The sequence below is a fragment of the Dendrobates tinctorius genome, unplaced genomic scaffold, assembly GCF_039654945.1.
Source record: "Dendrobates tinctorius isolate UK_male_01 unplaced genomic scaffold, ASM3965494v1 ptg000156l, whole genome shotgun sequence".
NCBI lineage: Eukaryota > Metazoa > Chordata > Amphibia > Anura > Dendrobatidae > Dendrobates > Dendrobates tinctorius.
The window spans coordinates 3,984,159-4,011,939 of NW_027361823.1; the positions used below are offsets into that span (position 1 = coordinate 3,984,159).

Here is a 27,781-nt window from a genome sequence, read left to right on the forward strand (position 1 = left end):
GTTTTTCTTGCATTTTTGCTGCTTTTTTGTCATGCTACATTTGTTTCTGGTGCATCCTGATAAAGTTTAGCACAAAAAAAAAAATCTGATTTTACTTCATTAGGTTTTGGCCCCCAAAATGCTGGAAAGCCTGATACCTTCATTTTTGCAGTGTTTTTTCAGCATTTTTTCACTACCCATTACTTTCACTGGGTGTAAAACACTGAAAAAAACCTGGAAGAAGTGACATGCTCTGTTCTGCAAAAAAACAAGCAAAACTCAAAATGCTGAGGACAAAAAACAAGCTGTGTGCAAGAAATTTCTGAAATTTCATAGACTTTGCTGGTACTGTTACACCCACAAAGCTCTCCATGCCTCAGCACCACCCTACATCTCCTCCCTTGTTTCAGTATACCACCCTACCCGCGCCCTCCGTTCTGCTGATGACCTGAGGTTATCATCCTCAATAATCGGAACCTCTCACTACCGTCTCCAAGACTATACACGTGCTGCGCCAATTCTTTAGAATGCACTTCCCAGATCAATACGATTTGTCCCCAATCCCTACAACTTTAAGCGTGCCCTGAAAACGCATTTATTCAGACTGGCCTACCGCCTCAACACATTAACCTAATCTATCCCTGTGTGGCACAGTCAAAAGTTTTACCATAACCAGGTTCCCTGCATCATGTTCCCACATGCTTTATGCATCCATTAGCCCTCTGTGTCTGTACTGTTACACACTTAACATCATGGCTGGTCCATACAATCAGGGCAACTGTTACCACCCACCTTTCGTGTCTACCTTTTTTCCTCATAGATTGTAAGCTTGCGAGCAGGGCCCTCATTCCTCTTGGTATCTGTTATGATCTATGTGATTATTGTTATGCTGTAATGTCTATTGTCTGTACAAGTCCCCTCTGAAATGTAAAGTGCTGCGGAATATGTCGGCGCTATAGAAATAAAATTTATTATTATTATTGTTACTGTAAAATGCAGCTGAAAATTTGCATTAAAAAAAACGCTGAAAAAAGCCAAATGTGCCCATAGCGTTAGTCTATGGTCAGACTTGCAGTTCTTTTGGCTTTAGGGCTTTAGTTCATATCTCTGCCGCATCATTGTTTGATTTACTTATAATAGGGCCAATAATCCAGTTATGCACACAGAAAAAACACCCCTAAAATGGTAGCACGTATCATGTACCAGCTCAAGAGACTAAATGCAAGGTGAAAAAGGAGCTCAACCCTATTTAAAAAGTAAAAGTCCTACAGAGCGACTATCAAACAGTTGTACATATAAAAATATGTTTTAATAATTAATTGAGTTATATAGGACTATTTATTTCTACTATGGACCTAAAAACTAACAGGCAGGTAGCTGCATGTGTTCCCTGGCGCTGGCACAGAGCAGTCACCAACCGCTCTTACCAGCCATTCAGCTGTTCAATGTCAGAAGAGCTTCTCTTTTTCTTTCGGGCTTCACTGTAGACATAGCTTGACTGTTGATGTCATGCCGATTGACACCGGCTCCTCGCAGTTAGGCAGTGGGGAACTGGCTGTTGATCTGCATGTCAATGGCAGTAACGCCACATCAATAGAGCAAAGTGGAAGTGAAGCCGCTTCTCTGACGATGTGACATTAGCGGAAGCTGCTGAATTGCTGGCAGGAGCAGTCTGTGACAACTCTGTGTTGGCAGAAATTGTGGCCAGGCACAAAAGACAGGTAAGTAGCAACTACAGTTGTGGCCAAAAGTATTGACACCCCTGCAATTCTGTCAGATAATACTCAGTTTCTTCCTGAAAATGATTGCAAACACAAATTCTTTGGTATTATTATCTTCATTTAATTTGTCTTAAATAAAAAAAACACAAAAGAGAATGAAGCAAAAAGCAAAACATTGATCATTTCACACAAAACTCCAAAAAATGGGCCAGACAAAAGTATTGGCACCCTCAGCCTAATACTTGGTTGCACAACCTTTAGCCAAAATAACTGTGACCAACCGCTTCCGGTAACCATCAATGAGTTTCTTACAATGCTCTGCTGGGATTTTAGACCATTCTTCTTTGGCAAACTGCTCCAGGTCCCTGATATTTGAAGGGTGCCTTCTCCAAACTGCCATTTTTAGATCTCTCCACAGGTGTTCTATGGGATTCAGGTCTGGACTCATTGCTGGCCACCTTAGAAGTCTCCAGTGCTTTCTCTCAAACCATTTTCTAGTGCTTGTTGAAGTGTGTTTTGGGTCATTGTCCTGCTGGAAGACCCATGACCTCTGAGGGAGACCCAGCTTTCTCACACTGGGCCCTACATAATGCTGCAAAATTTGTTGGTAGTCTTCAGACTTCATAATACCATGCACACAGTCAAGCAGTCCAGTGCCAGAGGCAGCAAAGCAACCCCAAAACATCAGGGAACCTCCGCCATATTTGACTGTAGGGACCGTGTTCTTTTCTTTGAATGCCTCTTTTTTTCTCCTGTAAACTCTATGTTGAAGCCATTGCCCAAAAAGCTCTACTTTTGTCTCATCTAACCAGAGAACATTCTTCCAAAACGTTTTAGGCTTTTTCAGGTAAGTTTTGGCAAACTCCAGCCTGGCTTTTTTATGTCTCGGGGTAAGAAGTGGGGTCTTCCTGGGTCTCCTACCATACAGTCCCTTTTCATTCAGACGCCGACGGATAGTGCGGGTTGACACTGTTGTACCCTCTGACTGCAGGGCAGCTTGAACTTGTTTGGATGTTAGTCCAGGTTCTTTATCCAACATCCGCACAATCTTGCGTTGAAATCTCTTGTCAATTTTTCTTTTCCGTCCAGATCTAGGGAGGTTAGCCACAGTGCCATGGGCTTTAAACTTCTTGAGGACACTGCGCACGGTAGACACAGGAACATTCCGGTCTTTGGAGATGGACTTGTAGCCTTGAGATTGCTCATGCTTCCTCACAATTTGGTTTCTTAAGTCCTCAGACAGTTCTTTGGTCTTCTTTCTTTTCTCCATGCTCAATGTGGTACACACAAGGACACAGGACAGAGGTTGAGTCAACTTTAATCCATGTCAACTGGCTGCAAGTGTGATTTAGTTATTGCCACCTGTTAGGTGCCACAGGTAAGTTACAGGTGCTGTTATTTACATAAATTAGAGAAGCATCACATGATTTTTTGAACTGTCTCCCCTCTTTTTTATGTTTGGTGTGGAATTATATCCAATTTGGCTTTAGGACAATTCTTTTTGTGTTTTTTCATTTAAGACAAATTAAATGAAGATACAGTCATATGTAAAAGTTTGGGCACCCCTATTGATGTTAACCTTTTTTCTTTATAACAATTTTGGTTTTTGCAACAGCTATTTCAGTTTCATATATCTAATACCTGATGGACTCAGTTATATTTCTGGAATCAAATGAGGTTTATTGTACTAACAGAAAATATGCAATCTGCATTTAAACAAAATTTGACCGGTGCAAAAGTATGGGCACCCTTATCATTTTCTTGATTTGAACACTCCTAACTACTTTTTACTGACTTCCTGACTAAATTGGTTTTGTAACCTCATTGAGCTTTGAACTTCATAGCCAGGTGTATCAAATCATGAGAAAAGGTATTTAAGGTGGCCACTTGCAAGTAGTTCTCCTATTTGATTCTCCTATGAAGAGTGGCATCATGGGCTCCTCAAAATAACTCTTAAATGATCTGAAAACAAAGATTATTCAACATAGCTTTTCAGGGGAAGGATACAAAAAGTTGTCTCAGATTTTCAACCTGTCAGTTTCCACTGTGAGGAACATAGTAAGGAAATGGAAGAACACAGGTACAGTTCTTGTTAAGCCCAGAAGTGGCAGGCCAAGAAAAATATCAGAAAGGCAGAGAAGAAGAATGGTGAGAACAGTCAAGGACAATCCACAGACGACCTCCAAAGACCTGCAGCATCATCTTGCTGCAAATGGTGTCACTGTGCATCGGTCAACAATACAGCGCACTTTGCACAAGGAGAAGCTGTATGGGAGAGTGATGCGAAAGAAGCCGTTTCTGCAAGCACGCCACAGAGTCGCCTGAGGTATGCAAAAGCACATTTGGACAAGCCAGTTACATTTTGGAAGAAGGTCCTGTGGACTGATGAAACAAAGATTGAGTTGTTTGGTCATACAAAAGGCGTTATGCATGGAGGCTAAAAAACACAGCATTCCAAGAAAAACACTTGCTGCCCACAATAAAATTTGGTGCAGGTTCCAGCATGCTTTGGGGCTGTGTGGCCAATGCCGGCACCGGGAATCTTGTTAAAGTTGAGGATCGCATGGATTCAACTCAGTATCAGCAGATTCTTGACAATAATGTGCAAGAATCAGTGACGAAGTTGAAGTTTCGCAGGGGATGGATATTTCAGCAAGACAATGATCCAAAACACCGCTCCAAATCTACTCAGGCATTCATGCAGAGGAACAATTACAATGTTCTGGAATGGCCATCCCAGTCCCCAGACCTGAATATCATTGAACATCTGTGGGATGATTTGAAGCGGCTGTCCATGCTCGGCGACCATCAAACTTAACTGAACTGGAATTGTTTTGTAAACAGGAATGGTCACAAATACCTTCATCCAGGATCCAGGAACTCATTAATAGCTACAGGAAGCGACTAGAGGCTGTTATTTTTGCAAAAGGAGGATCTACAAAATATTAATGTCACTTTTATGTTGAGGTGCTCATACTTTTGCACCGGTCAAATTTTGTTAAAATGCAGATTGCACATTTTTTGTTAGTACAATAAACCTCATTTGAATCCAGAAATATAACTGAGTCCATCAGTTATTAGATATATGAAACTGAAATAGCTGTTGCAAAAACCAAAGTTGTTATAAAGAAAAAAGGTTAACATTAATAGGGGTGCCCAAACTTTAACATATGACTGTAATAATACCAAAGAATTTATAGTGTAACTAATTTGTCTAACATAGAATGTTAGGAAACTTGCAAATCAGTTTATGCAAGGTTTTATCTTCATTCTTGTGAAGTGGGGCCGGAGCACACATGTCTGTGTCTGCTGTGGGTCGGAACTGAGTTGTGATTGCCCCGCTGCCCCTCTTCTAAACAGAGGTCTGCGTGGAGTATGTGGTGCAGTGAGGTACATTCTGTATTCACTTTTGCTTCAGGAGCCCTCGTTACCTCCCCATCCATGAGACCGATTTCGACTACAAATGAGACAGAATACCTTGGGTCTGGGTTAGCAGGTCTAAGTTTACTGTGTAATTCATTTACAAATGGCTGCAGCATACAGATTAAGACAAAGTTTCTGTTTAATGCTGTTTAATGGTGTTCCCTTGGTTTTGTGATCCATCAGCCCTTGTCCCCTTACTGTCCTGAGACCCCCATCTTCACCTCACTCTGCTACCCGGTTGACATCTTCCTCATCAGGGAGACAAATAGCCATGACTCTCTATACCTCCTCTTCCGGACCATGGGTCCAAGAATGTCCCGGCGTACAGACTTGACTGTTTAGCCTTGCTCTCCACTCCACCCAGAACTTGCCCTTGAGTCCTGAACTCTGACTAGACTGTCTCTGACTGTATAGTTCCCCTAGTGGATGGACCTTCCACATTAACAGGGACAGCGGTAGGCATAGCCTGTAGGAGAACTGAACACACAATGCCGGCCATAGGGATAAAATCTAACGTTACATTTATCACACAAATAACATAAATATATAAAACTTCACATAACATCCTAACACCTTTGTTTCCACGTCTTCATCCCCCCAGCCTCCCCCCTAGACTTGCAAAAAAAATTTTGCAAGTAGCTTCCAAACTCCTGCTGTGCCCCAGATTAATTGCCTGCCTTTAGCTGTATTTGGAGTACAGATGATGGCAGTGAAAGGATCAGTACCTGCTGAGGATTGCTCGTGGAAATGTTGCTGACAGCTATCTGAAGGCAAAGTATATAACACTTTTTGTATTGGGCTGTTTTTGTGGCATGCTGTTTTTTAAAAGTGGAAGAAAAAGAGCTTAATCTGAGCTCCGCTGCTGCTATTGTGTGTCTCCAAGATGACAGAAATCCCTGTATACAAATCAGTGTAAGGAGTATTTTCTTGTAAAGCACATAGTGAGAAAAGTGGCAACATTGTCTTCTCCCAAAGCAAAAGTCCTTCCATAGTAACTGATTTGAATAAAGGCAGATCGGATGTACATGTTGATATGGGTTCACACATTTGGCCAAGGTTGAAATGAGGTTTGCCCATGTACATGAGCCTACCGTGACACTTCTAAAGCCAGAATGACAATGAGTATTCGGCATAAGAAATAGAATATTAGAAAGTTTCAAACTGATCTGCAGTACCTGGCAGCAGCCGGTACACAGTGTACCCAGGCTCGGACTGACCCACAGGAGAACAGGAAAATCCTCTGGTGGACCCCCAAATCAATGTTACTGGTGAGCCATTGCCACCCCAGTCCAACACTGAGTGTACGGATCCATGGTGCCTCCATAAACATAACCTATGGCCACTGTCAGATCTGGTAAGTGCTGATCAGTGGGATTGCTGGGTGTTAGACCCCTACCGATCTGCTATACATTGAACACAATGAACTTCTGACTGCTTTCAACCCTAAAATTAGGTCATCAGTATCCTAGTAAAGGAAATCCCTTTTCAAACATTGTTTCAGAAAGCATCCACTTACAGACAGCTGCAAACAGAAAATGTCTGGGAATATGACCTGAAGCAGCTCGTGTTTCACTTTCATCTTTATGTATTTATAATGCTTGTCCTATTATAAAACAGGTTGTATCCATTGTCTTGACTTCAGTGTATATTATTCTTTTTTTGTACAGTAAGGTAGAAGACCAATGACTCATTTTTCTCCAGCTACAAGAAAAACAAACTAATCATTTTGATCAGACAGTGATCAGAGTGTGATCATAGTGTGGTCCAAGGGTCAACATTTTTTTCTCTTACATGGAGAAAAAAAGTTTCTCCACCTTCTCCTATGTGGCAGTCCGTGAAATTCAGAATGCACTTGGATGTCATCTGAGTGCGGTTTGCTTTTTTAACGAACCCATAGATTTGCACTGATGATTATGATCCGAGGCTCTGATAAAAATTAAACATGTCTCCTTGATTCTCCATGGACCAAATGGTCCCTGAAAAATCACGGACATGTGAACGGCCATATAAACTACCACATGTACTAGTGCTATCTGTTAAAGACATGGCTAGCACTCATACGTGATGTCTGAATGAGGCCCAAATGTAAGCTAACAGCAACATCAGTCTTGTATTTCCATGAGCTTGGAATATGGTTTTATGTCTTGCTCATAAAAATCCTTAATTCCTACAAGACCCTGATTCTGGACAGCTACAAATCACTCTGTTAAAAGTGACTTCAACATCCCTGATTCAGATCTATATACATATTTAAAAAATAGAGGAATACATAATTACAAAGCTAAAATTCCCCCTTACTTTCCCCAGAATAATGTCAATTCTTGTAGATTATAAAAAAATAAAAACATATGGAGTACTAGATCAATGGTTCAGCTATGACATAAACATTTCAAAAAACAAAAATATTCTTATACGGGAAAGGGACCTGAATATTTCATATTCTATTGAAAAATGGTCTCAAGCCCTGAAATGGGCCTAGTCATCAACAACTTCCCTCCAAGAAACCCACTGTAACATATTGGCCAGATTCTGCTTCATTCCAGTAAAACTAAGCAAAATATCACCTAAATGTTGGAGGAATTATGACCAAATAAGTGATACTCTGCACATTTTCTGGAATTGTCCAAAAAAAAAAAAAAAATGATGGAAAGAAGTACATGAACTCATTCACAAAATAACAAAACATAGATTACCCTATCCCTCCAACTTGCTTTTCTATCTTTGGACATTGATGAACTACCTGTCACGCTATGACGGTCTTCGGTAACGAAGGGGGGCTCAAACTGTCCCTGGCACTGGGACCCTAACTATGTCTGTCCTGGGGGTGCGCTTAAAGTTAGAGAGGCCCGAGGCAAAAAAAAAACCCAAACAAACAAAAAACTGGTGTGTATTGGAAAACATTGCATGTATCGCCCTAAGAAGAGTGACCTACATCCCATCTTGCCCAACCACAAGCAAAATAATGGAGACAAAGGCAAAAACGGAGCTTCTGTGCCTTTTCATTGTTACAGCACTGGCCACAGTGCACCTGATATCATCTACAGTACTCCCAATACAGCCACACAGCCCCCTGGTAACAATATGGAGCTGAGCACCAATGCTAGACACAGCTCACCCATAGACGCATGGACAGGTCTGGTTCTTTTCCTGCAATAACCCCTTTAAATTATTGCTTTCTATGCATTTGGAAATTTACAGAGCAAAATGTCTTCCTGAACAAATCTAGGTCATGTTATGCCTGCAAAGATCTATGTCTTGTAACAGTGGGACTATCCACCTGAGCATGGTATGTCTCCTGAAGCGGAGGATTGTTCACCAGAGAGGCCCACCTTACAGTTTTAGAAACCCTGGGTTGTAGTTTCGAGGAAAAGAATGGGCTGTGGTGAGAAGAAACATTCTTCCCAGATAAAACCACTATGCTCTTAACTTGCATGCCCACAAGCAAACGTATCCTTCAGAAAAAAAATGTATGGCATGCTGAATCTTGACCCTAGCTAGGCACATAGATAAAACAAATTACATAGAAAAAAGCACATCTCTTTTATTTTTACACATTATACAGGCTTGTGAAAGAAAGGACCTTTGGAAAAATCCTTCTGACTTCTTATGATTCTTACAACAAATAAAGGAAATGTTCAGTCTGTATTATAGATTGGACAATTCAGTTTCCATCTTGTCATTAGTAAAAAAAGAAAACAAAAACATTTGCATGCTAATCATAACTGCACTCAAGCTGCCAAAATACGGTAATCACCTACCTATCTTTCTGTCATCTCAAGTTCATGCTTGCAGCTCAACCCTAAACGTATGTAAGATGCCTTCATATATCAGAGAAAGGGAATTTACGCAGTTGGCCTCATCTTGTCTTCACGTTGCAATTGGTGCAATGAATACTACATTTTTCTTTACTATACATTAGCAGATCTATCGAACAGATCTATGCAAACTTATTTTTTTTTACAACTTGTGTTTTGTCTTTATGATTGAACCGCATCCGTGTTATACTGACTTAAAAGGAATCTATCACCCTATTTTTCGCCTATCAGCTGCCGGCACTGACATCAGGGGCTTATCTACAGCATTCTGTAGATACTTGTGACTCAGCAGCGATCTCGCTAGCGAGATCGCTGTGTGTGATGGGGGCTTTAGATTATACGCACCGGGGGAGTGGTCCAGTGTTTGTCCGATGGGTGTCCGGCGCCTCCCTTCTTCTAACGGTGATGACTTCTTCTTTGCAGCCTGTCGTGACTCCTGTCCTGCGCAGGCGCACTGCTCTGCCCTGTTGGGCGCAGAGCAGAATACTGCAGTGCGCAGGTGCCGGACCTCTCTCAGCGCCTGCGCACTGCAGGACTCTGCTCTGTCCTCAGCAGAGCAGAGCACCTGCGGAGGAGCCACGACAGGCAGCAAAGAAAAGGACGTCACCATTAAAAGATGGGAGGCGCCGGACGGGACGGCGACACCCATCAGACCAGACCGAACGCCAGGGTGAGTATAATCTAACTCTTTTTTCTTCTCTTTCAGGTTACATCGGGGGCTTATCTACAGCATTACAGAATGCTGTAGATAAGCCCCGGATGTCGATGCTGGCAGCTCATAGGGCTTATCTACAGCATTACAGAATTCAACTTAAACTCTCATCCATACATGCTGGTGATTTCTGTACAGGGAAAACAGTACTGGTGAGATCCGACGTCCGTGTGCTATCAATGTGTAAGTATGTGACATTTGTGTGTCCATCTGCTGTCCATGTCCACATGCATGTCAATGTGACATGTACAGTATGTAATGAAATGAAGCCGAGAAATTAAAGAGTTTTATGTATTAAAGATGTTCAAAGATAGAGATAGATAGCACTGAGGAATATGATAGATATAAATACTGTATGTCAGTGTGATTTCTAATCAGTGCTTTGTGTACTTATTTTTCTGTACTTCTATTTATTTTTTAAATAAATAAATAAATGTAAAAAATGGCTTGGGGTCCCCCTTAATTTTCATAACCAGCTGAGGGAAAGCTGACAGTTGGGGGCTGATGTTAACATTCTGGGAAGGGTTTGCTTAGCCTTTGCTATTTGCTTAGCCTTTACTGGTTATTATAGTGGAGACCCCCCAAAAAGGATGTGGGGTCTCCCATATATTTACTATATATTTAATATCCAGCCTAGGAAGGGCCCATGGATATTGGCCCCCTCACGGACTAAGAACATCAGCCCTTAGCCATCCCAGAAATGCACATCCATTAAATCCACTCTTCCTAGTTGCTCTGGTGTGGTGGAAAGTGGGGTAATAGTTGTAGGGTTGATGTCAGCTGTTTTATGGCGGCTAACATAAATCCCAGGGGTCAGTTATGGAGAGGCATCTATAAGACACCCCCATTACTAAACCCATAGTCAATTGTAAAAAAGACACAAACAGTAAAGTCATTTAATTGAAAAAAACACACAAAATACTTTATTTGAAATAAACACTCCCGACCCTCTTTAACCCATTTATTTAACAAAAATAAAACTGAAAAAGCAAAGTTATACTCACCTTTCTGCCGAAAAGCCATTAATGCTCATGTCCCACAGTGATTTGGATGGTTTGATGAGCGGTCACATCAGTGATGTGACCTCTTAACATGCCAGCCAGAACACCCTGAGCTGAGCATGAGAGCGTGGCTGCATGTGACTGGCGGTGATGTCATTAAGGTTACTACTGGTCACAGGCATTGCTTCTCACAGTCCACTCAGTGTGTTCCGGCTGGCGTTGGTGAGAATTTCTGCTGTCTGTTTAGCCTTTGCTGGTTAGCAAATATCATTTTTTGGGAGGGTCTCCCCTATAATAACCAATAAAGGCTAAGCAAACAGCTGTGATCTGATATTAATAATCTGGGAATCTTTATGGCTATTGAACCCTTCCAAGAACATTAACATCATCCCCCAGTTGTCGGCTTTCCCTCAGCTGGTTATGAAAATTATTATTTAAAAAATAAATACAAGTACAGAAAAATAAGCATGCAAAGCACTGATTAGAAATCACACTGACATATTTCTATCTATCGATCTATCTATCATGTTCCTCATCGCTATCTATCTCTATCTTTGAACATCTTTAATATACAGCTCTGCCAAAAGCACAAAAAACAAGTTCATAATCATTTAGAAACAACAATACTAATGTTTTAACTCGGGAAGAGTTCAGAAATCAATATTTGTGGAATAAAAATGATTTTTAATCACAGCTTTTATGCGTCTTGGCAAAAATTTAAGCAGTTCTTCTTTGTTTAATGGCTTGTGACTATCCATCATCCTCTTGATTACATTCCAGAGGTTTTCCAAGCAATAATTTTTTTTTCTGAAAAGGAGAAATGGTCAAAATTAAAAAGAAAACCCAGTGCTTTCAGATCTCAATGCAAAGAAAACAAGTTCATAATCATTTAGAAACAACAATACTAATATTTAACTCAGGAAGAGTTCAGATATCAATATTTTGTGGAATAGCCATGATATTTAATCACAGCTTTCATGTGTCTTGACATGCTTGTCACCAGTTTTTCACACCGCTTATGGCTCAAAAATTAAAGCAGTTCTTTGTTTGATGGCTTGTGACTATCCATCATCCTCTTGATTACATTCCAGAGGTTTTCAATGGGCTTCAGGTCTGGAGAATGGGCTGCCCATCACAGGGTTTTGAAGTGGTGGTCTCTTAATTTTTGCTAGAGCTGTATAAAACTCTTTCATTTCTATGCTGCTTTTAATTCCTTTCACACTGACAGCACACGGACACACGGATGTCACATACGTACACACGGATGTCACACGGACACACGCCACGGATCTCACCAGTACTGGTTTTTGCAGTACAGTAATCATCAGGGGTTCTAACTTCTTATAGAGTATCTACTGATTTCTTGCATATTGGTGCATTGTGCTTAGATGCTTATAAGATAATGTGGGTTAGTTTAAATTCTTCATATTCTCTTTTCTTTCTTTATCAATGTGAATTCCAAAGTTATCACATTTTTAGGATATCAATAGAGTATTTCATTAGTGTGCTCTTTTATAATTCTCTCAGATCACATCCCGGCCTTCATATCGCGCTGCCAGAGATCCCGCCCCGCAGTCACTTATGATTTATTCACACTGCGGGGCTGGGAATCTTGGGCATGCACAGCAGTTCTCTGCGGCTCTCATGCCCAAGATTCTCAGCCCCGCAGTGTGAATAAATCATAAGCGACTGCGGGGCGGGATCTCTGGCAGCGCGATATGAAGGCCAGGATGTGATCTGCGAGCACGGGCACGTCGGGCAGCGCAAACATGCCAACGAAACTGTAGTACAGCGCAGGCGCCAGCATTTCAAAAGAACATTGAAGAGGCAGCGCCAAATACGAAATGACTGATGGATGCGAGGCGTCTGTCAGAGGGGGAAAGACCTGCCCCCCTGTCAAAATTCAGGTATATTTGAACAATTTAAAAACGATTATTTCTGCGGTGGAAGGGACACTAAGTAAATGAGCCACCTTGACAGAATGCAGCATTAGTGCTACACAAGGTGGCTCTTTTACTTAAAAACACCTGGGGGGGTGACAGGTTCCCTGAATAAGTAATCAAGAGGAAGATTGCAGCTATCACCTCCCTCCTCTTGATTACATATTCATCCACAGGTTACTTATACGCCTGAAGGAGGAGACAGTGATGCCAGCACTGATTGGGCACAGGGTTCACATGTCATAATAACCTCATGTGAGCCCTGGGAATACGAGTGCTGACACCACTGGGACGGCGTCAGCACAGGGGATGAGTATAAATGTTTTTATTTTAATAGGGGAAAACATTCAGATCACCAAGGCGGTGTCATAGTTGTGGACAACCCATTTAAAGTCTTGAGTAAAATAAATGTGTACATGTGCCACAACAGTTTCCTAAATTTAATTTTGGGTACCATATTCCAAAATCAGATTGCATTCAGATTAATATGCCATGACAATAAGCGAGGAATGAGCAACCATTATATTCACATGGCTGTTCCTTGTTCTTTTTATCAACAGCATGCAAGACGATAATATAGAAGATCGTACGTCTATTTCCCAGCTTCTCAGAGAGAGCTACTTAGCAGAATCAATTATACATCACGAAAACAGTGAACAAAGCTCTACTATCTCCTCCGCGCACTCATATCAAAATAGCCTCTGCTCTGCCAAAGTTGATGAATTAGGAGGAACAGATGACTTTTCTGATCTTTCTGCCTTTCTGAGCCAGGAGGAATTAGACCAAAGTGTACATTTGGCACGACAATCAATTGACCAGGATGGACAACAAAAAGAGGGGCAGTCTCTTCTTAAATGCCCTCCCAGAGAACTGAGAAAACAAGCCAAATCTTCTGTAAGATCATCTCTAAGCACTCCAAACAACCCAGCAGTCACTGACCAACAACAAGACTCAGACTTTCATCAAGAACATGTCCTAAAAGCTACACGAAACTCAGCAGACGACGCTAAGGATACGAAAAAGCAACAGAGAACAAATCCTTATGGAAGCGAGACAGAGTCTAAGAAAGAGTTTCTAAATAAAGCAGCAGATTTTATAGAAGAGCTTTCTTCATTATTCAAAGCCAACAGTTCCAAGCGGATCAGGCCTAAGACGTTAAAAAGTCGAAGAAGCAAACGTGATTTAAAAAGTGGAACTCTTGAAGAAGACATCTCCAATTACACCACTCAATCAGAAAATCGAGAACGGCCGCTCTGTCCAACAGTACAGACAGAAATAGATGCTTCTGTCTCTGAAGAACCAGAGAATTTGGAAGCAGTAGTACCAGAAATTGAAAGGGAAGAGGTTTTAGAAGTTAAGACGAATACCGGTTCCTCTTTTTATTTAGAAAATACTATTGGCCAGCCTCCTAATTTTATCCAGAAATTAAAAAGTAGGGAAGTTACTGAAGGAAGTAGAGTACAATTGGACTGCATTGTGGTTGGAATCCCAGCACCTGAAGTAAGGTACATATTTTTTTGCTTTTTCTTAATTCTTGAACTGATACTAACAACAGAACAATAAATGATGGATGCAATCTATCACTAAGAGAAGCATTTCTACATATAAGGAGCTCCTCAGATAGCAATGACACAATAAGGCTAGGTGACATGGTTATAAGTAGAATGTCTCTAAACTTCTAAAAACAGGGTTAAAAACAACCTTTAGTGCCAGTGTATGTGAATATTAAGGTGTTGCTGAAATTTGATGTAATATCTAATAAGTAAAAAGTTGATAACGACATAAATAAAACAACAATAGCTGCTATATTAAAAAAGAAATATTTGCTTTTCACTCAAAATGACCATATACTATAACCAAAGACAACGAAAACAGTCCAGATATTTAATAACTTGTAAGCAGCTCTGTGATGGCTGAGAAATAAGACGGCACCAGAGTTCTTCTTGGCTGCACCTGTTGAGCAGTGAAACTTCAGTGTCAACATTTCACATGTACTGTAAGCCGGGCTGGATAGGTTTATTGCGAAACCTTCTGTCAGCCAGAATGTTTTCTTCTATTAGATTACGAATAAGATAAACATCCTGATCATATTTTACTATGCATCATTTCAGAGGGGTGAGGCTTCCTCTGAGTAAGGGTAGGAGCTACACAGTGGTGACACTAAGGTGCCATCTTAAGAGACATTTGCAAAGGTAGGGAAACAAAGAACTAAAAAGGGTTACATTTGAAGGCCCCTTTACAGTGGACTAGTTACACTTGCAAAATGGAAACCTCAAACTGTCACTATAAAGGTACAGTGATGACAGCACACTAATCTCAAAAGTGCCCAATGGAAGGATTCAAGATACAACAAATCACTGCATTATTGTATTTTGCAATTAATTTAGAAATGTCGTATGTATGTGTATATACAGGTGCTTCTCACAAAGTTAAAATATCATCAAAAAGTTAATTTGTTTCAGTTCTTCAATACAAAAAGTGAAACTCATATAGAGTCATTACAAACAGAGTGATCTATTTCAAGTGTTTATTTCTGTTAATGTTGATGATTATGGCTTACAGCCAATGAAAACCCGAAAGTCATTATCTCAGTAAATTAGAATACTTTATAACACCAGCTTGAAAAATGATTTTAAAATCCAAAATGTTGGCCTACTGAAATGTATGTTCAGTAAATGCACTCAGTACTTGGTCGGGGCTCCATTTACATCAATTACTGCATCAATGCAGCGTGGCATCGAGGGAATCAGCCTGGGCACTGCTGAGGTGTTATGGAAGCCCAGGTTGCTTTGATAGCAGCCTTCAGCTCGTCTTCATTGTTGGGTCTGGTGTCTCTCATCTTCCTCTTGACAATACCCCGTATATTCTCTATGGGGTTAAGGTCAGGCGAGTTTGCTGGCCAATCAAGCACAGTGATACTGTTGCTTTTAAACCAGGTATTGGTACTTTTGGCAGTGTGGACAGATGTCAAATCCTGCTGGAGAATGAAATTTTGATCTCCAGAAAGCTTGTCGGCAGAGGGAAGCATGAAATGCTCTAAAATTTCCTGGTAGACGGTTGCGCTGACTTTGGTCTTGATAAAACACAGTGGACCTACTCCAGTAGACAAGGCTCCCCAAACCATCACTGATTGTGGAAACTTCACACCAGACCTCAAGCGGCTGGATTGTGGCCTCTCCACTCTTACTCCAGACTCTGGGACCTTGATTTCCAAATGAAATGCAAAATTTATGTTCACCTGAAAACAACTCATTGGACCTCTGAGCAACAGTCCAGTTCTTTTTCTCCTTGGCCCAGGTAAGACGTTTCTGGCGTTGTCTATTGGTCATGAGTGGCTTGACACAAAGAATGAGACACTTGTAGCCCATTACCTGGATACGTCTGTGTGTGGTGGTTCTTGAAGCAATGACTCCAGCTGCAGTCCACGCCTTGTGACTCTCCCCCAAATTTTTTAATTGCCTTTTCTTACCAATCATTTTAATCCTGTGGTTATCCTGGTTGCTTGTGCACCTTTTTCTACCACACTTTTTCTTCCACCCAACTTTCAATTAATATACTTGGATACAGCACTCTGTGAACAGCCAGCTTTAGCAATGACCTTATGTGGCTTACCATCCTTGTGGCGTGTGTCAAGGACTGCCTTCTGGACATGTGTCAAGTCAGCAGTCTTCCCCATGATTGTGGAGCCTACTGAAACCGACAAAGGGACCTTTTTAAACACTTAGGAAAGCAGGTGTTTTTGTTAATTATTCTAATTTACTGAAATAATGACTTTTGGGTTTTCATTGGCTGTAAGACATAATCATCAACATTAACAGGAATAAACACTTGAAATAGATCACTGTTTGCAATGACTCTATATAATATATGAGATTCACTTTTTTGTATTGAAGAACTGAAATAAATTAACTTTTTTATGATATTCTAATTTTGTGGAACCACCTGTGTGTGTGTGTGTGTGTGTATATATATATATATATATATATATATATATATATATATAATAGTTTTCAGACTATAATAAGACACACCGGACCATAAGACACACCTAGGTTTTAGAGGAGGAAATTAGGAAAAAAGAACTGAAGTAAAATATGTGGTTAATTCTGTATTTAATATCCCTATCCTGGTAAAAATGTTCCCCTCATCCCCATCCTGATACAAATGGCCCCTCATCCTTCTCCTGGTATGCATGGCACCCTCATCCCTATCCTGGTATGCATGGCCCCTTATCCCTATTTTGATATGCATGGCCGTCATTCCCTTCCTGGTATGCAGTCCTCCTCCTCCCTATCCTGGTGTGCATGGCCCCTTCATCCCTATCCTGGTAGAAATGGTCCCACTCATCCTTATCCTGGCATGAATGGTCACCCTTATCCCTATACTGGTATGCAGAGTCCTCATCTTGTCTAAGTATGCATGGCCCCATCCCTATCCTGGTATGCTGGACCCTATCCTTATCCTGGCATGATTGGCCCCATCCCAGTCCTGGTATGCATGGCCCCATCCTTATCATGGTATGATTGGCCCCATCTTAGTCCTGGAATGCATGGCCCCATCCCAGTCCTGGTATGCATGGCTCTATCCTTAACCTGGTATGATTGGCCCCATCCTAGTCCTGGTATGCATTGCCCCATCCTTATCCTGGTATGATTGACCCGTCCTGGTATAATTGGTCCCATCCTGGTCCTGGTATGATTGGTCCCATCCTTATCCTGGTATGATTGGCCCCATCCCAGTCCTGGTATGCATGGTCCAATCCTTATCCTGGTATGACTGGCCCCATTCTGGTCCTGGTATGCATGGCCTCATCCTTAACCTGGTATGATTGGTCCCATCTCTTTCCTGTTAACTTTAATGGTTTGTTAAGTGTTATGGTTTGTTTTTTAATCTTTTCTGATGGGGCCATGCATACCAGGACTGGGATGGGGCCAGTCATACCAGAATAAGGATGCGACCAGTCATACCAGGAACGGAACGAGGCCAATCATACCAGGGTGCAAAAAAAGAAATGACTGTTCATTGTCCTCCACGCCCATGGGTGTGGAATGCAGTGAATATTCATTTCTCTTTAGCAGCGGACACAGGAGTTAGCTGCAGCCGCCGGCTCCTGCCTCTGTGACACGCTGCTCCGCTGACACCGCTCCCCCACCTCAACCAGACCCAGTACATCTGGACTATAAGACCGCACCCCCCATTTTCCTCCACATTTTGGAAGGCAAAAAGTATGTCTATAGTCCGAAAAATACAGTGTGACTACAGCTCTGGCAAAAATTAAGAGACCACCACATCAAAACCCTGTCATGGGCAGCCCATTCTCCAAACCTGAACCCCATTGAAAACCTCTGGAATGTTATCAAGAGGATGATGGACAGTCACAAGCCATCAAACATAGAAGAACTGCTTAAGTTTTTAAGCCAGAAGTGGTGTGAAAGACTGGTGGAAAGCATGCCTAGACACATGAAAGCTGTGATTAAGAATCATAGTTATTCCACAAAATATTGATTTCTGAACTCTTCCTGAGTTAAAACATTAGTATTGTTGTTTCTAAGTGATTATGAACTTGTTTTCTCTGCAACATTTAAGGTCTGAAAGCACTGGGTTTTCTTTTTAATTATGACCATTTCTCCTTTTCAGAAAAAAAAACAAAAAATTATTGCTTGAAAATTCGGAAACATGTTGTCAGAAGTTTATAGACTAAAAGAACAATTTACATTTTACTCAAAAATATACCTATAAAGAGAAAATTCAGACAAACTGAACATTTGAAAGTGGTCTCTTAGTTTTTGCCAAAGCTGTATATCTACTATATAATTGTCTAATTCTGTCTATCTGTCTGTAATGTAAGTTAGGCCGCAACCAATCAGTGACAGTTGCTTAGTTGTCATGGCAACACGGCCGCATTGCTTATTGTACAGGCACATTACAGCCGTTAAAGGCATCACTGCTGCGTTGCTCATTACACAGGCACAGTCCTGTATATATTCTAGAGTACAATACATTAGGTAATTAGGTAACAGTAGAACAGTGACTGCAGCTCTGTGTGTAACTTGTGTACAATACATTAGGTGACAGCAGAAAAGTGAATGCAATTCTGGGTGTACCTGGAGTACAATACATTAGGTAAGATCTAAACAGTGACTGCAGCTCTGGCTGTAACTGGAGTACAATACATTAGGTAAGAGCAGAACAGTGACTGCAGATCTGGGTGTAACTGGACTACAATACATTAGGTAAAAGCAGAACAGTGACTGCAGCTCTGGGAGTAACTGGAATACAATACATTAAATAACAGCAGAACAGTGACTGCAGATCTGGGTGTAACTGGAGTACACTACATTAGGTAACAGCAGAACAGTGACTGCAGATCTGGGTGTAACTGGAGTACACTACATTAGGTAACAGCAGAACAGTGACTGCAGATCTGGGTGTAACTGGAGTACAATACATTAGGTAACAGCAGAACAGTGACTGCAGCTCTGGGTGTAACTGGACTACAATACATTAGGCAAAAGCAGAACAGTGGCTGCAGCTCTGGGAGTAACTGGAGTACAATACATTAGATAAGAGCAGAACAGTGACTGCAGATCTGGGTGTAACAGGAGTACACTACATTAGGTAACAGCAGAACAGTGACTGCAGCTCTGTGTGTAACATGAGTACATTAGGTAACAGCAGAACAGTGACTGCAGATCTGGGTGTAACTGGAGTACAATACATGAGGTAACAGCAGAACAGTGACTGCAGCTCTGGATGTAACTGGACTACAATACATTAGGTAAAAGCAGAACAGTGACTGCAGCTCTGGGATTAACTGGAGTACAATACATTAGGTAACAGCAGAACAGTGACAGCAGCTCTGGGTGTAACTGGAGTACAATACATTAGGTAACAGCAGAACAGTGACTGCAGCTCTGGGTGTAACTTGAGTAGAATACATTTGGTAAGATCTGAACAGTGACTGCAGCTCTGGCTGTAACAGGAGTATAATACATTAGGTAAGAGCAGAACGGTGACTGCAGCTCAGGGATTAACTGGAGTACAATATATTAGATAACAGCAGAACAGTGACAGCAGCTCTGGATGTAACAGGAGTACAATACATTAGGTAACAGCAGAACAGTGACAGCAGCTCTGGGTGTAACAGGAGTATAATACACTAGATGGTGGCCCAATTCTATCGCATCAGGTATTCTAGAGTCTCTGTTAAAATAAAAAATAGTGATATACTCACCTCCCGATGGCCCCCGGACTCTGTCCCTCCTCTCACTACGCTCCCAGCATCTTCCGGTCCCAGTAATGCTTAGCGAGAAGGGTCGGAGATGACGTCACTCTCGCGAGAGCGTGACGTCATCAGCGGTGTTTCGCGCTAAGCATTACTGGGATCGGAAGATGCCGGGAGCCTGGTGAGAGGAGAGAAAGAGTCCGGGGGCCATCGGGAGGTGAGTATATCACTATTTTTTATTTTAACAGAGACTAGAATACCCGATGCAATAGAATCGGGCCACCATCTAGTGTGTATATATATATATATATATATATAAACATATATTTGTGGGTGTATGAGGTGTGAGTGTACACACTTTGATATTGTCTCATCAAGGCTGGCTATATAGGGACAAACCCCTTTCACAATCGGAAATGTAACATCCAGTTGTCAGTCTATTCAGAAATTTGTAGTAGGAATAAAAATACACAATGTAAAGTTTTAAAAAAACATGATCCAACATTGTTATTTCATGCTAAATATTGTAAAGATTTGGAAGTGCATTTAGTTAAAGGAAACAAAACAATTCTCTTTAACAAGACAAATAGTGAATTACTGTTTTCAGACCTAATACTCATGTACGTTGATTTTCTCTATAATTGCACTAGAGCAAACTTTAAAAATGATGTGAAATGTAGACTCCTTAAACTGAATATTACTGTCATTTCTAGTAAAAATGATTACAGTAAGTTTATTCTTTCTGTGTGAGATTAGGTTGTGTCATCTAAATCCATGTAAGTTGTGATCACTGTCTATATAATTAGCATTGCTACTTTGACAAGTAAAGCATATTTCAAAATTCCGTTTTAGTAATATTCGGAACATATACATATTGATAGACATCACAGAGGCCATATATAATCAGTTACTTGAAGAATGTATGCAAAAAATAGGTGTACCTTATACCAGGTTTTTGCTTTTCCATTCTTACTGTTTTCAACTGTTTCATTTTCTTAAACCAATTTTATGTAAAATTAGAAAAAGGTCTATTTTTAACCTTAAAGATGCAGCAATTTTTTTTCGTTTTGTTTTTAATATTTTCCTATTGTCATTCTGAAAGCCAATGTTTTAGTTTTATTTTTTGTCAATGGATTCATGTAAGGGCTTGTTTGTGGCACGTCATGTTGTACTTTTTAATGGTACTATTTTGGCAATGTAAAACTTGATGTTGATTAAGCTTTATTAACTCATTTTGGAAGTTAAAAAAAAGCAGCAACTTTGGCATTTTTTTTACATCTACCAAATTTTTTTAAGCTTTGATACTGTGGCATTGTTCTTGCGTCACTATTTTGAGAGCCTTAGGTTTTATATTTTACTGTGGGAGGTTGATTATAGAATGATACGGTAAGCTGTTTTTTATTTTCATTGATGCCATTGTCCAATACATATAACTTTTTGATAACTTTTTATAAAATTTTTGGTAAGTGACATTAACTAAACCAGCAATTCTGGAATTGTTCTTTTACTTTTTAAGAGTATTCATTATGCGGTATAATTGACACTATCTTTATTATCATATTATTAATATGATTATGGCAATATTTTGTGTTTAAGATTTTTTGCACTACAAATCACTTTACTTTTCAGTACACATTGCTGAATTAGGGTTTGTTTTCTAAGGGACAAACTGCAGTTGTCATTAGCATCAAGGACGTTTTTTTCACCACTTTTCACTTTATTTTTTCTGGGGCAGCATACAAAAAAACAAGAATTGGGGTATTGTTTTCAGTTGTTTTTCTTCGCAGCATTTACCGTGCACCAGAGTTTATTCTGTGGGGTCTGTATGATCATTCAATTTGTGTAATTTTTTTTAAAACTTTTACTACTTTAAAACAAAAAAACGCTTAAAAAATTATTTGTATTTTTGTATTGCCATTTTCTGAGAGTGATAGCATTTTACTTTTTTTTTTTTGCAGAGGGTTTACGGTATTTTGTGTGGGAAAAAATGTTTTTTCCTTTTTGTGGCAATAGTCATTTTGACGTTGCTTTTCTTTTTTATGCAGTCTATATGAGGGATAAGAATTGTGATAAATTTATAGTATTTCTGTGTGTTTATTCTATAATAAAACTTGTTGTAATCTGCATAGTTACAGAAGTTAAAAAAAGACTTAGATCCATAAAATTCCATCTTTCTCCGCCAATTACATACATTTTTGTCACTAAATTATCTATAACATGCAGTGTTATATGTGCTGAGGAAATAATCCAGTCCTTTTTTAATCCCTTTCAACCCCAAGCCTGTTTTCACCTTCCTGACCATGCCAAATTTTATAATCCTAACCAGTGTCATTTTATGTGGTAATAACTTGAACACGTTAACGGTTCCCACTGATTCTGAGACTTTTTTTGTGACATATTGTACTTGATGATAGTGATAATGTTTATTCGATGCGACTTGTATTTATTTGTGAAAAAATCAGAAATTTGGTGAAAATGTAGCAATTTTCATATTTTTTATTTTTATGCCCTTAAACCAGAGAGTTATGTCACACAAAATAGTTAATAAATAACATTTCCCACATGTCTACTTTACATCAGCACAATATCTGAAACATAATTTTTTTTTGTTTAGAAGTTAGAAGGTGTATTGTAAGGGTTCCAATGGATTGTGATGAATAAGAAAATGCTCACACAAGAACTGAATTTACTAAATTGATCTACTTAATAAGTGATAAGATCAAATAATAAACAGTATAAAACTATAAATACATATGCATTAATCAGAAACAAGCATTATTCATACGTTACATTATTCAGCTAGACGTCGACCAGTCATCCTCCAGGAGCCAAGAGAGAGAGAGAACATGTGTCCTAGTTCTTTTTAAAATGTCCAGCTAAAAGGTGTGTCCAGCCCCACTATATGGGGAATGATGTCACAAGTCTATTGTCCATTGGCTATAAACCTCATGTGTGCCACATGGCAGAAATACAGCAAGCTGGAGGAGGTGCTTCGGAGCACAAGATAACATCCACGGGGAAAGTTAACACACCCAATCTAATTAAGGTAGTTGCCTTGAATATCAATGGTCCTTTGTTGATGGATAAACAAATGACCAGTAATTTACATTCCTTTATCTTAAGTAAGTTTCAGTGACCTTTTGCTTACTCATCTCAGTGTACATTATATTAAACTGATTGAAACCATATAAAAATAACTTGTACTATACATTCCACCCCTGGTTTCAATCACTTTAATTAATCAACCTGCCACTAAACTATACCATTTATCATTATGTGCATTGCTCCTTTATATATATATATATATATATTTATTTATTTATTTATTTATTTATTTGCTACTAATAGAAAACCGCTTGGTAAAAAATAACATCCTGGGCTTAAAACAAAAACAACATTGGACCAACAGGTAATAAAATATCAAATGTCTGTAGAAATCTTCTTTCTTCGGATCTTCTTGATCGCAATTTTTAAATGGGTCTCTGTTGCAGGGAAAGCACGGGGATTATTATGCCCTCATCACTTTGGGGTGACTTCACTACTTTCCCTGGTTAGCAAAAGAACAGACTCTAAAGAGCAATCTGTCCCTGCCCTTCATGACATTAACCCCTCGTTTCTCTAAAGCAATGGGTGAGGGAAGTGCAGGTGTCCATGGCTGAGCATAAGAGTACCTTTCATCTTCTATTGCTGCAGCTGTTCAGGGCCTCACTTTATATGCCATTTGCATCAGCTGGCAGTCATGAGGATTCACCCTGGTTGACGGTTCAGCATCATCTGGGCTCAGTCTCAGCGCTCAATTGGACATCTTCAGTCTACACACAAGACACAGCCTGCACTGAGGGAAAGTGAAGTTCACAATCATACTTGAAAGTTCCAAAGTCTTGGCAGAGCTAACTCAGTCCAAAGCAACAGTCCAAAATAACTCAGTCCTGGTGGCTTGTTTTCCACCCCCTTGATCAAATGAATCAAACAAAATTACAGTAGGTTTGTTGGTCCAAATTGTGCCCAGAATGACCTTTGAAATTTTCTACTGTAGCAAATATTTCTACTCTAGATAATAATACTACATAAAATATATATCATATTTGTATGGACTTATACACTGATCAAACACATCAAATTCATGTCAATCACATTTGCATAAAAACGATGATCATAATTACCAGTACAATTATGTTCATGGATATCACAAAATAATGTTACTACTAATCAGAATCAGTACAATTACATGTTAAGGAAAACCTAACCCAAACTAATTTGCTATTAACCCAATTCTAGCAAATTATTATTTTTTCATAATATACACATTATATCAACACATACTCTGGCTAAACCTATTGCACTCATTCAGTAAGCAGGAGAGATTCTCATTTACATATAGACAAACACACACATTGGGTACCCACACATTTGCATTGCATGACTCAGGTGTAGGTGAACAAACCTATATCAAGACATTAACAAACTAGCATTCATTGAAATCATTTAACATATATATTCTTCAAAACCCAATTTGCACGGGAGCTCCCAAAAAATAAAAAAATGTTAAAACTCAAAAATAAGTCATAAAATATAATCTTATATTAGGTAGATGGACTCCTTTTTCACTACTGCAGGAATGAACTATTTACTGTGCACTGCATTTACATGTAAATTAAATGGCCAAGGTTTCTTTCACTCCTGCAAACAAAAGGTTAATTACACACCCCACCCCCCAATCCAACATGTAGTGGACTGAAAAGAGAAAAAACAATTCCTTTAAAAACCAAGAATGCTAAACACAGTACAATTAAAATTCAGAAAATGAGCTCATAAAAATATACCAAATAAAAAAATAAAAATACCACGTGGATTTTTTCTTTGGCTGTGAACCAATTTTAATCCATGGATATCCATGACAAATACACAAAGCACATACAGTGACAAAGACAAACACTAAGTACAAATAAGTCATCTATTTATCTTGTCAACCCCCCAATATATTATCAGTTATCTAACTTTAGGTCAGTCTTAAATTCATTGTCTGTACTGTCACTCCCTCTTTGCCTTGTATGTTTCTCTCACAATGGCTCCCACATACAGAATCATCTTATATCTGCTGTGGTCTTTTGCTTTTTAAAACATCAAGGTCTATTACAAACCCTCAGGTGAGGAATGCACATTTATGCATCACCAAGACCAAACCCAATTCATCATATATCAGCCAGTGCATACGTCATAGTATGCTCACAGGAGTATTACTCTTCATTAGAGTTGAGCGACTTTTGGTTTTTTAGGGTCGCGTTTCGTTTCGTGAAACCCGACTTTTCCAAAAGTCGGGTCGAGCAAGATCGTCCGATTATAGGGAAAAGTCGGGGTCGTCCCGAAACACGAAACCCAATGTAAGTCAATGGGGAATAAAAGTCGGCAGTGAGAGGAGGACAGGAAACACACCTACAGTGCCCATTTGAATGCCAAAAGCATCAATTATTCTTACTTAAGCATGTCAACCTTAATTAACTTCATAATACAAGTTACGCACTGAAAAATGGGGGTTATTTGGCTAAATTTGTGGGGGGGGAGGGCTGGCTGCAGGTTTTCATGTGCCCTGGGCGAAAGAGCGCCCCTTTAACACATACCACAACTCATCATGCTCCGATACGGCAGAGAAATAGCGGTATAGTACAATGAAAAATACCTCACTTTTTACATCTCATGACGAGGCCCATCTATTTCTCCATACAAAATCATTGGTCCCATATAATGTTTGAAACAGTATATGATGAGCTCCACATAATGCTACAGTATATGTTGGTCCCCATGGATGAAGCTCCACTGTCTTATGGGCCCAAATAATGCTCCAAACATAATGGGGCCCATTTCTAATGCTCTAGTGTATAATGGGCCCTGTAAATGCTGCTCCAGTGTCTGATGTCCACCTTTGGAATGTTCCAGTGTATGGTGGGCCCCATCTATCATTCTCCAGAGTATAGTGCTCCCCAAAAATTGCTGTCCCAACATAGAAAACAATCAAATAAGTCTCCTCGCTAGGGAATCCCTGTACTTGTCTGGACAGGTGCTGTAGCTTGCTTAACAGCTTGCCAGCCGTTCTCACGCCCAGTATGGATTGCACGTGATTGCACAAAGGTTAGAAAGGGTACCGTATCCCTGGATAACATGTATGGATAGCGTACACATTCAAAATATATGTCTATACAGCATGAGGCAGGCTCAGACGGTGTTAGGCCCAGTATGGATTGCACGTCATTGCACAAAGGTTAGAAGGGGTACCGTATCCCCGGATAACATGTATGGATAGCGTACACATTCAAAATATATGTCTATACAGCATGAGGCAGGCTCAGACGGTGTTAGGCCCAGTATGGATTGCACGTCATTGCACAAAGGTTAGAAGGGGTACCGTATCCCCGGATAACATGTATGGATAGCGTACACATTCAAAATATATGTCTATACAGCATGAGGCAGGCTCAGACGGTGTTAGGCCCAGTATGGATTGCACGTCATTGCACAAAGGTTAGAAAGGGTACCGTATCCCCGGATAACATGTATGGATAGCGTACACATTCAAAATATATGTCTATACAGCATGAGGCAGGCTCAGACGGTGTTAGGCCCAGTATGGATTGCACGTCATTGCACAAAGGTTAGAAGGGGTACCGTATCCCCGGATAACATGTATGGATAGCGTACACATTCAAAATATATGTCTATACAGCATGAGGCAGGCTCAGACGGTGTTAGGCCCAGTATGGATTGCACGTCATTGCACAAAGGTTAGAAAGGGTACCGTATCCCCGGATAACATGTATGGATAGCGTACACATTCAAAATATATGTCTATACAGCATGAGGCAGGCTCAGACGGTGTTAGGCCCAGTATGGATTGCATGTCATTGCACAAAGGTTAGAAAGGGTACCGTATCCCCGGATAACATGTATGGATAGCGTACACATTCAAAATATATGTCTATACAGCATGAGGCAGGCTCAGACGGTGTTAGGCCCAGTATGGATTGCACGTCATTGCACAAAGGTTAGAAGGGGTACCGTATCCCCGGATAACATGTATGGATAGCGTACACATTCAAAATATATGTCTATACAGCATGAGGCAGGCTCAGACGGTGTTAGGCCCAGTATGGATTGCACGTCATTGCACAAAGGTTAGAAAGGGTACCGTATCCCCGGATAACATGTATGGATAGCGTACACATTCAAAATATATGTCTATACAGCATGAGGCAGGCTCAGACGGTGTTAGGCCCAGTATGGATTGCACGTCATTGCACAAAGGTTAGAAAGGGTACCGTATCCCCGGATAACATGTATGGATAGCGTACACATTCAAAATATATGTCTATACAGCATGAGGCAGGCTCAGACAGTGTTAGGCCCAGTATGGATTGCACGTCATTGCACAAAGGTTAGAAGGGGTACCGTATCCCCGGATAACATGTATGGATAGCGTACACATTCAAAATATATGTCTATACAGCATGAGGCAGGCTCAGACGGTGTTAGGCCCAGTATGGATTGCACGTCATTGCACAAAGGTTAGAAGGGGTACCGTATCCCCGGATAACATGTATGGATAGCGTACACATTCAAAATATATGTCTATACAGCATAAGGCAGGCTCAGACGGTGTTAGGCCCAGTATGGATTGCACGTCATTGCACAAAGGTTAGAAGGGGTACCGTATCCCCGGATAACATGTATGGATAGCGTACACATTCAAAATATATGTCTATACAGCATGAGGCAGGCTCAGACGGTGTTAGGCCCAGTATGGATTGCACGTCATTGCACAAAGGTTAGAAGGGGTACCGTATCCCCGGATAACATGTATGGATAGCGTACACATTCAAAATATATGTCTATACAGCATGAGGCAGGCTCAGACGGTGTTAGGCCCAGTATGGATTGCACGTCATTGCACAAAGGTTAGAAAGGGTACCGTAT

The 27,781-nt window shown here is 40.3% G+C and overlaps 1 protein-coding gene across 1 annotated transcript in view; it reads left to right on the top strand.

The window, feature by feature from the left end:
- The window catches only part of MYPN (myopalladin), a 355,731-nt gene that overhangs the window by 159,383 nt on the left and 168,567 nt on the right, over nucleotides 1–27,781 (top strand). Inside the window, exon 3 of the mRNA XM_073548140.1 lies at nucleotides 13,152–14,096. Coding sequence (XP_073404241.1) covers nucleotides 13,153–14,096 — 944 coding nt within the window. The 5' untranslated portion in view covers nucleotide 13,152. The remainder of the gene's footprint in view (nucleotides 1–13,151; nucleotides 14,097–27,781) is intronic.